Source organism: Phacochoerus africanus, chromosome 6 (genome assembly GCF_016906955.1).
Source record: "Phacochoerus africanus isolate WHEZ1 chromosome 6, ROS_Pafr_v1, whole genome shotgun sequence".
Taxonomy (NCBI): domain Eukaryota; kingdom Metazoa; phylum Chordata; class Mammalia; order Artiodactyla; family Suidae; genus Phacochoerus; species Phacochoerus africanus.
In genome coordinates this window covers 127,955,745-127,968,609 of record NC_062549.1, presented here as the reverse complement: position 1 = coordinate 127,968,609, position 12,865 = coordinate 127,955,745, and the positions used below count along the sequence as shown (strand labels likewise).

General features: G+C 41.0%; 1 protein-coding gene across 5 annotated transcripts in view; it reads left to right on the top strand.

The window, feature by feature from the left end:
* Positions 1 to 12,865, top strand: part of PKN2 (protein kinase N2) — a 131,735-nt gene that overhangs the window by 85,031 nt on the left and 33,839 nt on the right. For 4 of the 5 annotated variants that reach the window (XR_007135624.1, XM_047785379.1, XM_047785376.1 and 1 more), the window contains 2 exons: positions 7,942 to 8,127; positions 9,078 to 9,187. Coding sequence is in view for 4 of the 5 variants with exons in the window: in XM_047785379.1 (XP_047641335.1) it covers positions 7,942 to 8,127; positions 9,078 to 9,187 (296 nt within the window). In the remaining variant the exon portion in view is untranslated. The remainder of the gene's footprint in view (positions 1 to 7,941; positions 8,128 to 9,077; positions 9,188 to 12,865) is intronic. The other variant, XM_047785378.1, reaches the window with a different exon arrangement.

Below are 12,865 nucleotides of genomic sequence, written 5' to 3'. Positions count from 1 at the left end.
ATTTGATAACTTTTGACATATCAACCCTCAAAAGTTTCTGTTTTACCCTTTAGAAAACTGTCCTTTTAATATTATTATTTGATCTGTGTTTAATTCTGCATTCTTAATGTTTGAACAGCATTTCCTCTTTTTCCTCAGTTCATTTTCTGTGCTGTGTAGTAGTTGTTGGAGCAGATGCTTCTCTTGGTCCCTTTCATGCCCCGTGACAGTGTTTCAGTCGAGCCTGTGTGTGTGCTTGTTGCTTCCTTCAGAGAACCAAGGATGCACAGTGAAGTTACTACCGTCTGCGATCTCAATATGCTCTTCTGCTTCTAAATCAGTTAAGAATTTTATGAAGAAATATTTGCAGATTCTTTCACTTCACCCTTTTGTATCCTTGTTGTAATGTATTTTACTTCTATCTATGTTTTAAAAACCTGCAGGTGGAGTTCCCATCATGGCTCAGCAGTAGCAAACCCAACTAGTATCCATGAGGACACAGGTTTGATCCCTGGCCTCACTCAGTGGGTTAAGGATCCAGTGTTGCTGTGAACTGTGGTGTAGGTCGCAGATATGGATTGGATCCAGCGTTGCTGTGGCTGTGGTTTAGACCCACTGCTGCAGCGCTGATTTGGTCCCTAGCCTGGGAACACATCTTCTTATTGTGTTTTTTGAAAAATTAAAACTGAATTTAAAGAGGACTTTGTCATCTATCTGTGTGTAATCTTAACCCCTGGCACAGGATAGATACTTCATACATTCAGCACATCCTTGGTAAATAGTATTTGATACTAAGGCAGTATCAAATACTGTACTTACTCTGTTAGGTTTCACCATCTTATGGCTCAGTGCTGAACCTTGTTTTTTTTGTTGTTGTTGTTTGATTTTTGCTTTCCGGGGCTATACCTGTGGCATATGAAAGTTCCCAGGCTAGAGGTCAAATCAGAGCTGCAGCTGCTGGCTTACGCCACAGCCACAGGAAATAGGGATCTGAACCAAGTCTGTGACCTGCTCCACTGCTCATGGCGACACCAGATCCCGACCCACTGAGCTAGGCCAGGGATTGAACGTGCATCCTCATGGATACTAGTTGGATTCATTTCCGCTGCAGCAGAACAGGAACTCTCTGAACATATTTTCAATAGTCCAGAATTTCTGAATGATTCATTGACTAAAATATGGTTGCGAAATATTTAGAAATTAACAGTATTTTTAAAAAAGTAATAAAGCCACATTTTAGAAAATCAGCTGATATGACTGGAAATTACTTTCCTTTTCTATCCTGTTTGGTGCCTCTTCCCAACTCTTTAGCCTCTTTCAGTTTGTTCCCTTATTGAACTCTATTTGGCGATGTAAATCCCACCAGTCTAAAAAGAAGTATTTTATAATTCTTAAGATTTTTTAAAATCCCTTTAAGTTTCTCCTGGACCTTAAACTAACTATGGCGTTAACTAGGAAGAGAAATGGTAGTGGCGTTGTAGAGGATTAGAACATGATAAGGGATTTGGAGTATTGACCATTCGTAGTTGTTATTGCTTTTGCCGTTATTTGTGGTTTACCTCATTTATACTCTAGTTGCTTTTGTGGTTGTATGATTATAATCCTGAAATTTGCAAATTGCTTTGATATAAAGTATAATTAATTTTTTTTGCAGTTATCCATTTACCAGTCTGACACTTAATTTTTTTATGTCATTTCCTTTTTTTATTAAAGTATAATTGATTTACAATGTTTCTTCAATTTCTCTTGTATAGCAAAGTGACCCAATCGCACACAGTTCTCCTGTGCTGTACAGCAGGGCCCCGTTGCCCATCCATCGTAAATATAGCAGTTTGCATCCAAAAACCCCGAACTGCTCGTCCATCCCACTCCCTTCCCCCTCCCCCCAGGAATCACAAGTCTGCTCTCCTTGGCCATGATTTGTTTCTGTTTTGTAAATAGGATCATCTGTGTCATATTTTAGATTCCACAAATTAGTGCTATCATATGGTATTTATCTTTTTCTTTCTGGTTTACTTAGTATGAAAATTTCTAGTTCCATCCATGTTGCTGCAAATGGCATTAGTTTACCTTTTTATGGCTGAGTAGTATTCCATTGTGTATATATGTACCACATCTTCTTAATCCATTCATTAAGAATGTCGATGGACATTTAGGTTGTTTCCATGTCTTGGCTATTGTGAATAGCACTAGGATGAATGTATGGGTGCATGTATATCTTTTTCAAGGAAAGTTTTGTCTGGATACATGGCCAGGCGTGGGATTGCTGGATCATATGGTAGCTCTATATTCAGTTTTCTGAGTTACCTCCACACTGTTTCCCATAGTGGTTGTACCAATTTACATTCCCACCAACAGTGAAAGAGGTTACCCTTTCTCCACACCCTCTCCAGCATTTGTGATTTGTTGGCTTGTTAATGGTAGCCGTTCTGACTGATGGGAGGTGGTGCCTCACTGTACTTTCGATTTGCATTTCTCTAATAATCAGTGATGTTGAGCATTTTTTCATGTGTCTGTTGGCCATCCAAAAAATTTTTTAGTCTAAGTTTTGAAACATTGGTGAGCTTTTATAAAAGATGTCCTCAGAATTTTTTCTTAAGAAGTTACTCAGTTGTACTAAGATGAAATGCTGACTTAGTAAAATTGCTATAAGACGGTTTTTCCAGAAACCAAAAATAAATAAAAAACATTTACTTATTCTGATAGAATTTATAGCTGCTGCTTGCGAGTACAAACATTTACTTCTTGGATTTGCTTGTTTTTTTAAAATTTCATGTTATGGATTATAAAAGTAAAAAAATGTAATTTTAAGCTATTTCTTATGTGGTTATATACAGTTGCAGTTGTGTCACCTCATAAAAGAAAGAAACTTCTAGATGTAATGAAGATCTTAGGTCCCTCCAGGTTTTTCCGAAATGAAAGCAGGTGTTGAATGTTGTCATCTCCTGATACCCTGAAATTACTGACATATTTACTAAGCTACTGGGGTTTAAAGTAGTCGCCAGATGTTTTCAGTTTTCCAGGATGACGTTTACATCTGAGCATTTGTAGTGGAAATGACCGAAGTTTGCCAGCTTAACAGTAAAAAAAACCAAAACACAGACACAGGTTGTTTCTTTTGAATTAGAATTAAAGGAGTTCCCATCGTGGCGCAGTGGTTAACGAATCCGACTAGGAACCATGAGGTTGCAGGTTCGATCCCTGGCCTTGCTCAGTGGGTTAAGGATCTGGCGTTGCTGTGAGCTGTGGTGTAGGTTGCAGACATGGCTCGGATCCTGCATTGCTGTGGCTCTGGCGGAGGCCAGTGGCTACAGCTCCGATTAGACCCCTAGCCTGGGAACCTCCATATGCCGAGGGAGCGGCCCAAGAAATAGCAAAAAGACAAAAAAGAAAAAGAAAAATGATAGCCATTACACTTGACTGCTTTAATATTTTACAGTGAGGTAAGATCACAACCTAACCAAGCATAAGATGAAATTTCCTCTCATGCTTAACATGTCTGTTGAATAGTTGACGCTGTAGTTTTATGATTTTTAGTAAATATATATAGTTGAGCCACCATTATCAACATCCAGTCTTTTAAATAGTTTTATAGCATATGTTTAAAGTTTGTAATTTGAGAAGTTTTGTCGTCTATTTAAAGTCATGAGACCATCACCATAATCAAGACAGTTATACCCACCACCCCGGAAGGAGACTCATGCGTCTCTAGCTCATTGCTCTTTCCTGCTTTTCTCATCCTGTCCTCCCCACACCTGTCCCCAGGCAATCACTAGCCTGTTTCTGTCACTAGGTATTAGCTTGCAGTTTGTAGAATTCTATATAAATGGAATCATACAGTGTATACTCATTGTTGGCAGTGGGGGTGGGATCTGGCCTTTTTCACTCTGAATTAAATCTTTTGGTACTAATCTGTGTTGTGTGTATGAGTAAGGTCCTTTCTGTTTATCAGTAGTAGTGTTCATTTGTGTGAATATACCGTATTTGTTTATCCGTGCACCTGTGATTGGTATTTGGGTTGTTTCCATTTGTACTTGTTTCAGATACAGCTGCTAAATAAAGTTCCAGCTGTGGCGCAATGGGAACGGTGGCTTCTCTGCAGCACCAGGGTGAAGGTTCAGTCCCTAGCCCCACACAGTGGGTTAAAGGATCCCACATTGCCGTGGCTGCGGTTTAGGTCACAGCTGTGGCTCAGATCCCACCCCTGGCCCAGGTCCTCAGTATGCTGTGGGGCAGCAGAGGGAGGGACTGCTAATAACATCTTCATGTAGTTTTTGTGAAAACGTAGATTTCGCTTCGCTGGGATAAATTCCTAGGAGTGGTGTAGCTGAATCATGTGGTATCTGCTGATAATGGTGTTTTTTTTTTTTTTGGCTTTTTCTCTTTTTAGGGCTGCACCCGTAGCATATGGAGGTTCCCAGGCTAGGGGTCTAATTAGAGCTGCAGCTGCCGGCCTACACCACAGCCACAGCAACGCCAGATCTGAGCCACATCTGCAAATTACACCACTGCTCATGGCAACGCAGGATCCTTAACCCACTGAGCGAGGCCAGGGATCAAACCTGCAACCTCATGGTTCCTAGTCAGATTTTGTTTCCACTGTGCCACGACAGGAACTCCAATAATGGGGTCTTTATTCATTTTTATATTTGAAAAAGTTTCAGTTTTGAAAGATATTTCGGTAGGTTTAGAATTAAGCTCATGGCTTATTTGTTTCTGCAGTACTATAAAGATACCATTGCTCACTCTTGCTTTCATTGTTTGTTTGTTTCTTTTTTTTTTAAGAGCCACACTAGCAGCATATGGAAGTTCCCAGGCTAGGAGTTGAATTGGAGCTGTCCCTGCTGGCCTACACCACAGCCACAGCAACACCAGATCTGAGCCTCATCTGTGACCTACACCATAGCTCACAGCAACACTGGATCCTTAAACCCACTGAGCAAGGCCAGGAATCGAACCCATGTCCTTTTGGATACTGGTTGGGTTCATTACTGTTGAGCCACAAGAGGAACTCCGCTTTTGTCCTGAGAAATCTGCCATCCTGATCTTCGTATGTATGTGTCTTTTTTTCTCTGCTGCTTTCAATAAATTTCTCTTTATCATTTTTTTTTGAGAAACTTGATTTTGATTTGCTTTGGTGTAATATACTTATTTTCTTTTACTTAGTGTTTGTTGAACTTGTTGTATACTTTTTGGGTTTAGAGTTTTTACCAGATTTGGAAATTTTTCAGTCATTATTTTTTTAACTGTGTTTTCTCCTCCGTATCCTACTTTTCATCAGAGACTTCAGGTACACATGCATTAGGCCACTGGAAGTTAACCTCACAGTTTATACATGCACTGTTCTTTTATTTTCCCTCCACGTCCTTCCTGTCTTCAATTTTCCGTCATGTCTTTTGCTGAAACTTCAAATTCGCCAGCCTGTCTTTGGAGACACGTGGTGTGCAGGTTCATCTCTGCGGTGTAGTTTTCATCCGTGAGAGTATGTTTTGGATCCTTCTCATTTCTTCAGTGTCTCTATCCAGCGTTTGGAACAGTTGGGAGATACTTACAACAATTCTGTGAATGTCTGCTAATCCTAATAACATTTATATCAGTTTTGTATTGGTTTTTTATTTTTTTAATGGGTCCTACTTTTCTCTTTATTTGCTTGCCTGGTGTGCTAGGCAGAGCATGAAGACCGACTACCAGAATCCCTCCCTGTGAACACAATGGGCCATGACTTCTGTGGTGATACGATGCTGCATGGCAAAGGGGATTTTTACCTAGGTGCTTAAGGATGCTCATCCGTTGACTCTGAGTTAACATAGGGACAGTTATCTGGCCAGCTTGTATCATCCTGTGAGCCCCTGAAAAGCAGAGAATTGTCTCTGGCCAGAGGCAGCAGGGGAGTCACAGATGAGTCACAAAAAGGATTTCATGTGCCGTTTGCTTAGAGACAGAGGGGTCATATGACAAGGAATGCAGGTTGCCTCTAGAGCTTGAAAACAGCTCCTGATGTCATGCAGCAAGAAAATAGGAGCCTCGTTTTTATGGCTGCAAGAAACTGGGTCCCCCCAATAACTTGAATGAGCGTAGAAGCAGGTTTTTCTTCACAACTTCCGGGTAAGTGCCTTGCCTGGCAGACACAGTGATTTCAGCCTAATGAGACATTAAGCGGGCCAGCCCACCCAGAGTCTGACCTACAGAACGGTTTGTAATGAACAGGTGTGGGGTTCAGCCCCCGTTTATGATAATCAGTAATGCAGCCGATGGAAAACAAATACACCGGGTCATGTTGGATTAAATGCCAGACGTTTTGAATTTTAGCTTGTTAGGTGCTGGGTTTTTTGTTTTAGTCCTACAAATATTAAAAATATTTTTGAGCTTTGTTCTAGGTCATAGTTACTTAGAAATAGTTTGGTCTTTGGGGTAATGCTTTTAAAGGTTGTTGCACGGGACTGGAGCCCTGTGTGGTCTAAGGTACTTACTCTCCCCCTGAAGCATGACTGTCTCTTTGGTCTGGGGAACTGTGTATCCATCTCGGGAGTCCCATGTCTGGCGGCTCTCTTTCTTCCTCTCCTCTGCCTGTGGAGTCCAGCCACCTCTGTCAGTTCCGACTCCGTGTTCTGGGTTCTCTCTCCTCAGCCCAGACCTTGCCTCCGCCTCCCTGCCCTGTCCCGGGTTCTCCGGGCAGCAGGCCGTCTTGGGCTTTTCACTCGGGGACCACTGCTCTTCTTGCTATGGCCAGGGTCTTTAACACTGATTTTTTCATGTTTTTTGTCTAATTTTTTTTTTTTGAGTTGTTTTGAGTTGAGAATAGACTTTTCTACTTTGTTAAAAGCCCTTTTGTTACTTTTAAATAATTAAAAACTTTAAATAATACTAAGTTTTAATTACTTACGTTTAATGAGACAGCTTTTGCCAGGCAATACTTTTCCTAAAATGTTACGCTCTGTGCAGTGCCTACAGTTTCTTTTTTTTTTTTTTTGTCTTTTTGCTATTTCTTTGGGCTGCTCCCGCAGCATATGGAGGTTCCCAGGCTAGGGGTCGAATCGGAGCTGTAGCCACCGGCCTACACCAGAGCCACAGCAACGCGGGATCCGAGCCACGTCTGCAACCTACACCACAGCTCACGGCAACGCCAGATCCTTAACCCACTGAGCAAGGGCAGGGACCAAACCCGCAACCTCATGGTTCCTAGTCGGATTCGTTAACCACGGCGCCACGACAGGAACTCCAGTGCCTACAGTTTTAATCCTGAAGCACTGTTTAAAAATTTTAGTGCATGAAATCTAGCCCAAATGGTGACAAAGCCTTATCTCCAGACGGCTGAGCTCACCGTTACTTGTGTTCATTTGAACACCTTTAGCGTGTCTTTGCCTATGGGAACTGCAGTTATTTCATGCTTAGATAATTACTGCCCATAATGGTCAGACTAACTAAACTATTAAAAGGGAAAAATGTTACTTTACATCTCAAATTCAAGAGAAATCCACCTATTTATGAAAAAAAAAACCTGTGAAGTCCTTTTCTATGTTAACTATATAACTACTAAACATAGCTGTTCTTTACAGATTTCCTTGTTTCTAATTTCTGTTTAGTAGACATATTATTTAGCTTTATAGTTGGCCTCCCATGTGTTTTATCCACATAATTCTATAATTCTTTCATGTAATTATAGAAATGGGTATTCAAATACACAAGGGGTTTTTGTACCTTGTTCTATACCCCACAGACAGCTTTTGGGAGGTGCTGTTTTTTCTACAAAATGTTTTGTGGTTGTCTCAGTTGAGAGTTCCTAATAGGCTTCTCTAAATAAAACCGGAAAGATGATAATTACCTCAAAGACCCTCTGGGGGAAGAGATTTTGTTCTTTTAGCAGAAATTTCTGCCCACCCCCATTTCTAAATCGTTAACAGAGACACAGTTCTTTGTGTTGAGAATTGATGTTTTCTTATTTGGTATTTGTTTATGTTTCAGGTACTTTGGAAGTTCGTCTTATGGGCTGTCAAGATATCCTAGAGAATGTTCCTGGACGGTCAAAAGCAGCATCGGTTGCACTACCTGGCTGGAGTCCAAGTGAAACCAGATCATCTTTCATGAGCAGAACAAGTAAAAGTAAAAGCGGAAGTAGCCGAAATCTCCTAAAAACTGATGACTTATCCAGTTCAGTAATCAGATTTTTTTAAACAATCATATAAGAAATTACAGGGCAGAGCAGTGGGGACAGAGAAGAGTGAGAAGAGTCAGAGTGGGACAGCAAACTTCATAATTTACACAATTTAAAGTATGAAAAGCTATAGTGACAGGAAAATTAAAAAGGCAGCAAAAGCTTACCTTACTGAATCTATGTTAGAAAATGAAAGACATGTAGTGCTGATTCTGGGCATAATGAAGCACTGACGTCACACTTTAGGTCCAACTCTGGGTCCTATCTTGGTTCCTTTGATGGCATGATGCTACGTCTAAACCAACATTGGAGTTTTGATAACTAACTACTGAATGCAGCGTGTTTATGAGGGTTGTAGCCTCGTGTCCCAGAAGCAAGGCAGGATGGAGGGATGGGTAAAGGTGGTGAGAGTAAGATGCACTTCTCACACGTGTGACGTGAATGTGTGACTGGAGGGAAGGCAGGTGACCCTTCAGAGCAGCGCAGCGTGTGGGGCGAGCGTGTCTGTGCTTTCCTGTGTGTAGAGAGAAGACTAGGGAAAGTGTGAAAATAAGAATGGCTTAAGGGAACAGCCTTTATAAATAGCAAATGTAGAGGGAGAAAAAGTGGGCGATTGCTGTTGATGTGTGTACACACATACGCACACACACACACACGTGTCAGGCAACTACTGTCACCTTCTAGCCCTTTCAGTGACATTTGAATAGCAATGAAACATAGCAGTGACTATTTGTGTTCTTGTGAAATGCAGGGGATAACTTGGGAGGGTCTAGTGGGAGTGTGTGTATATATAAAACTAGCCATTTTTGATTCAAAAGCTTCAGTAGGGAGTAAGAAGAGCCTTACTTTCAGAGGATCGTTAAGACTGTTTGTCGATATTAAACAGTGGCACTGCTATTTTGGAGGTCTTAAAATGCTCAAGCAAGTTTATGAATTGTAATTCCAGACGATGTGTGTGCGGTTTTGAAGCTAGATAATACTGTGGTTGGTCAAACTAGCTGGAAACCCATTTCCAATCAGTCATGGGACCAGAAGTTTACACTGGAGCTAGACAGGGTAAGATGAGAAACTCTTTACTTGAATTTTCATTATATTTGTAATTCATTTTTAATGTAAGCATTATATTTTAGAAGACTTTGATAGGTTTCATTCTTAACAGAATACAAGAAGAACCTAGGTATTTTAGAAATGTCTCATCTGATGAGGTATGCAGAAGTCTACCTTATCAGATGGCTGCCGAAGCTTTCGTTTGTACAGTGATTTGAAAAGTGTCCCTTGTATTAACATGAAGGATCGACATCCAGGTGAGATCTGCTCCTGAAATATGCATCTCATTTTAATGTGCTCTCTAACCACTGTGAAATCTCCTGACTCACCATTTGTGGGTGATATTGTTAAAGCTGCATTTGAAGTGAGCGATTGTGCTCTCAGCCATTCTCATGGATCTCAGTGGCCTTCGTGAAGAGCGTGCGTGGCTAGAATGCAATCTGTGGTGGGAATCAGTGTCCACAGGAGATTCAAGTCCACGATGATGCCTTTATTATTTAGATCCCCATCTGTTCACTGGGGTGTGGGAAGAAAATATTAAACTTACTCATAACTTTTTCCAAGAAATAAAAAACATATTAAGGTTTTTATAATTTAGTATTCAGATTGATAGTACCTATGTCATTTTAAAAATTACATATTAGTGAAAGCAGATCGATAGTGCTTAATGACGTTGTGAGGTGGCAGTTACGACTCTAGCTTCTCCTTTGAAAATCTTTCTTTCAGAAGTTCCCCTGTGGCACAGCGGCTTGAGGATCTGGCGTTGCCACAGTTGCGCAGGTTGCAGCTGTGGTGCACGTCTGATCCCTGGCCCAGGAACTTCCACATGCCACAGCCAAAAATGTCTTTCTTCCAGTTGATTTTTCCTGCTTCATCTTCATCGCCAGTGTCTCAACTGAGCATCGTCATCGCTGCTTTTGCTTCAAGTACTGTTTTTGCCACTTAAATGTTAAACGTGCTTGCACAAAATACTTAACTTTTTATGTATACTGTCTCCTTATCTTCAGTAACATCTGCCTTACTGAAATGTGTGAGGGTTAAATCCATGTAAAAATCTTAGGCTGGTGGTAAGAACTCAATTAACGTTGGCTTTTTTTACTAGGGTAATTTACTAATCTACATGTGTGTGAGTACCAGACTGAGAGTCAAAGAATAATACTTTATTTCATTCTTTGGTTTAGGATCATTCGTTTTATTCATTATAAATTATTGTGAAATTATTCATTCATTTCATGAACAAATATTCATTGATACGTACTGTGTCCCAGGCACTTCCAGAAGTTAGATTAGCAACTGCCAGTGTCAACAAGGTCTCTCAAAATGCCTCCAGGAACTTAGGCCTCAGCGGCTTCTTCATACATATCTGATTGCTTGCGGGCTTTTATCATTACATCTGAAGATGTGTATGATTTCATTTTAAAAGATATTGAGGACTCTGACCTGCTTGGCTAAGATATTTGTACTTGTTGGTAGAGAGACAATAATGGAAAAGCTGATCTTGAGATTTGTTCCTGCTGTGTAGCCCTGGGAACTAAGTCTGGTCACTTCTGATGGAGCCTGATAATGTGCGAAAAAAGAATGTGTACGTGTATGTGTGACTGGGTCAGCTTGCTGTGCAGCAGAAAATCGACAGAACACTGTAAACCAGCTATAATGGAAAAAATAAAAATCATTATGAAAAAGAGATTTGTATGAAAAATGAATTTGAGGGAATAGAGACTAAAGGCAAATAAATTGGCAGGAGGGTACCACTGCCACAACTGTAAGATGAAGAGAGCTTGGAGTAAAATGTTGCCGTTGGAACGGAAAGAGATACGTGTAGGAATTGCTGTCGTGGAATCTTAAGCTTAATAATCACAGTTGTCCGTTCTGTGCCAAGCACCGTTGTAGATTCTGGTGATGGTTGATCATAATAGTCAAAGTCCTTATCTCTACGGTCCATATATTCTCACGAAGGAAGAGAAATGGTAAACAGGTTTGTTTTTTTTTAATCTGCGAGTGCAGTGAAGGAACTAAATAGGGCGGTGTAACAAGGGCGGGGGCTCCTTTGGGTAGAGGACATAATTAGGAAGAGTGTCCTTGAAGAGGCTACCTGTGACTTGAGACCTGATGGATAGAAAATTGCCAGACCCAGGTAAGAGTGCTCTTGCAAAGGAGGAAAAAGCATACAGTGTCTTGAGGTAGAGAAAGCTTGATGTGGGGTAAGAATAAAAACTCTGAAACAGAGCAGTGTGCAGAAGCGAAATAGCAGATTAGGTGGGTGTCATATTACCAGGGTTTTTATAGTCTACAAATTAGAAGATGATTGAAGGGCTTTTAACAGGGGGCTGGCATCATCCGATTTAGATGATCTCATAGAAAATAAGCTAATAAAAGAGTTACTAGCCTGTAATGGGAAAGCGTTTATAAAGAAAAAAAGCAAAGGTCTAACAATCAAGTCTTAAGCAGTTTCCCAAAGATAGGAGGAGAAAGAAGGTTGCCAAAGAGAAATAGAAAACTCTGGGTTGGATCAGCTCATGCCCTAGATCAAATCATAACCTTGTAAAAGCTTATCCAGTGAAGAATTGCTGGAATGGTGAGATGATGAAAATCCCGTTACATGTGGACAGATGAAGGAAAATGGAATTAGAGGTCTAGAAAAGAATAGTGGGTTTTTTTTGTTTTTTGTTTTTGGTTTTGTTTTGTTTTTTTTTAAGGCCTGCACCTGTGGCATATGGAAGTTCCTAGGCTAGGGGTCCAATCAGAGCTGCAGCTGCCGGCCGACACCACAGCCACAGCAATGCCGGAGTTGAGCCGTGTCTGCACCCTATACCACAGCTCACCGCAACACCAAATCCTTAACCCATTAAGCGAGGCCAGGGATCAAATCACATCCTCGTGGACACTAGTCGGGTTTGTAACCCACTGAGCCACAACAGGAACTCCAATTAAAGAATAGATTTAACAAAGATTGGTAACTGTCTCTAGAGGTAAAAGGAGGAACATGTGGAAAAGTGATTAAACTGGGGATAGCAATGAGATTTCCATTTGTATGTGTTGGTAGTAACTTTCTGGAGCTCAGTCTTAAGGTTTACTGGATGGGTCCTTGTTTTCAGAGAATGTCATGCTGATTAAGTAGTCGTGTTTGCCAGAAGCACGCAGAGGGGGCAGGTGGTAAGCTGTGTGCTTGTGCCTTCTGTCCTTGGATTTGACTGTATACTTCTGTGCGTGTGGAGGACAAAACGAAAAGTCAGTGATGGCAGATTTCATTTCAGTACAAAGAACACTGTTAAAATGAACTTACCTGCTACAGAAAGTGGTACTCCCTCAATAAAGTGGAATGAGCAACTTAGAAGAGAGCTTGTAAGGAAATTTTTTTTTTTTTTTTTTTGGTCTTTTTGCCTTTTCTAGGGCCACTCCCACGGCATATGGAGGTTCCCAGGCCAGGGGTCGAATCAGAGCTGTAGCCACTGGCCTACACCACAGCCACAGCAACTCGGGATCCAAGCCGAGTCTGCGTCCTACACCATAACTCACAGCAACGCCGGATCCTTAACCTACTAAGCAAGGGCAGGAACCGAACCCGTAACCTCATGGTTCCGAGTTAGATTCGTTAACCACTGCGCCACAACGGGAACTCCGGGAATTCTTGTGTCAATAAAAGATTACACTTCTATTTTTTCAACTCTAATATTTTCTGGTTTTCAA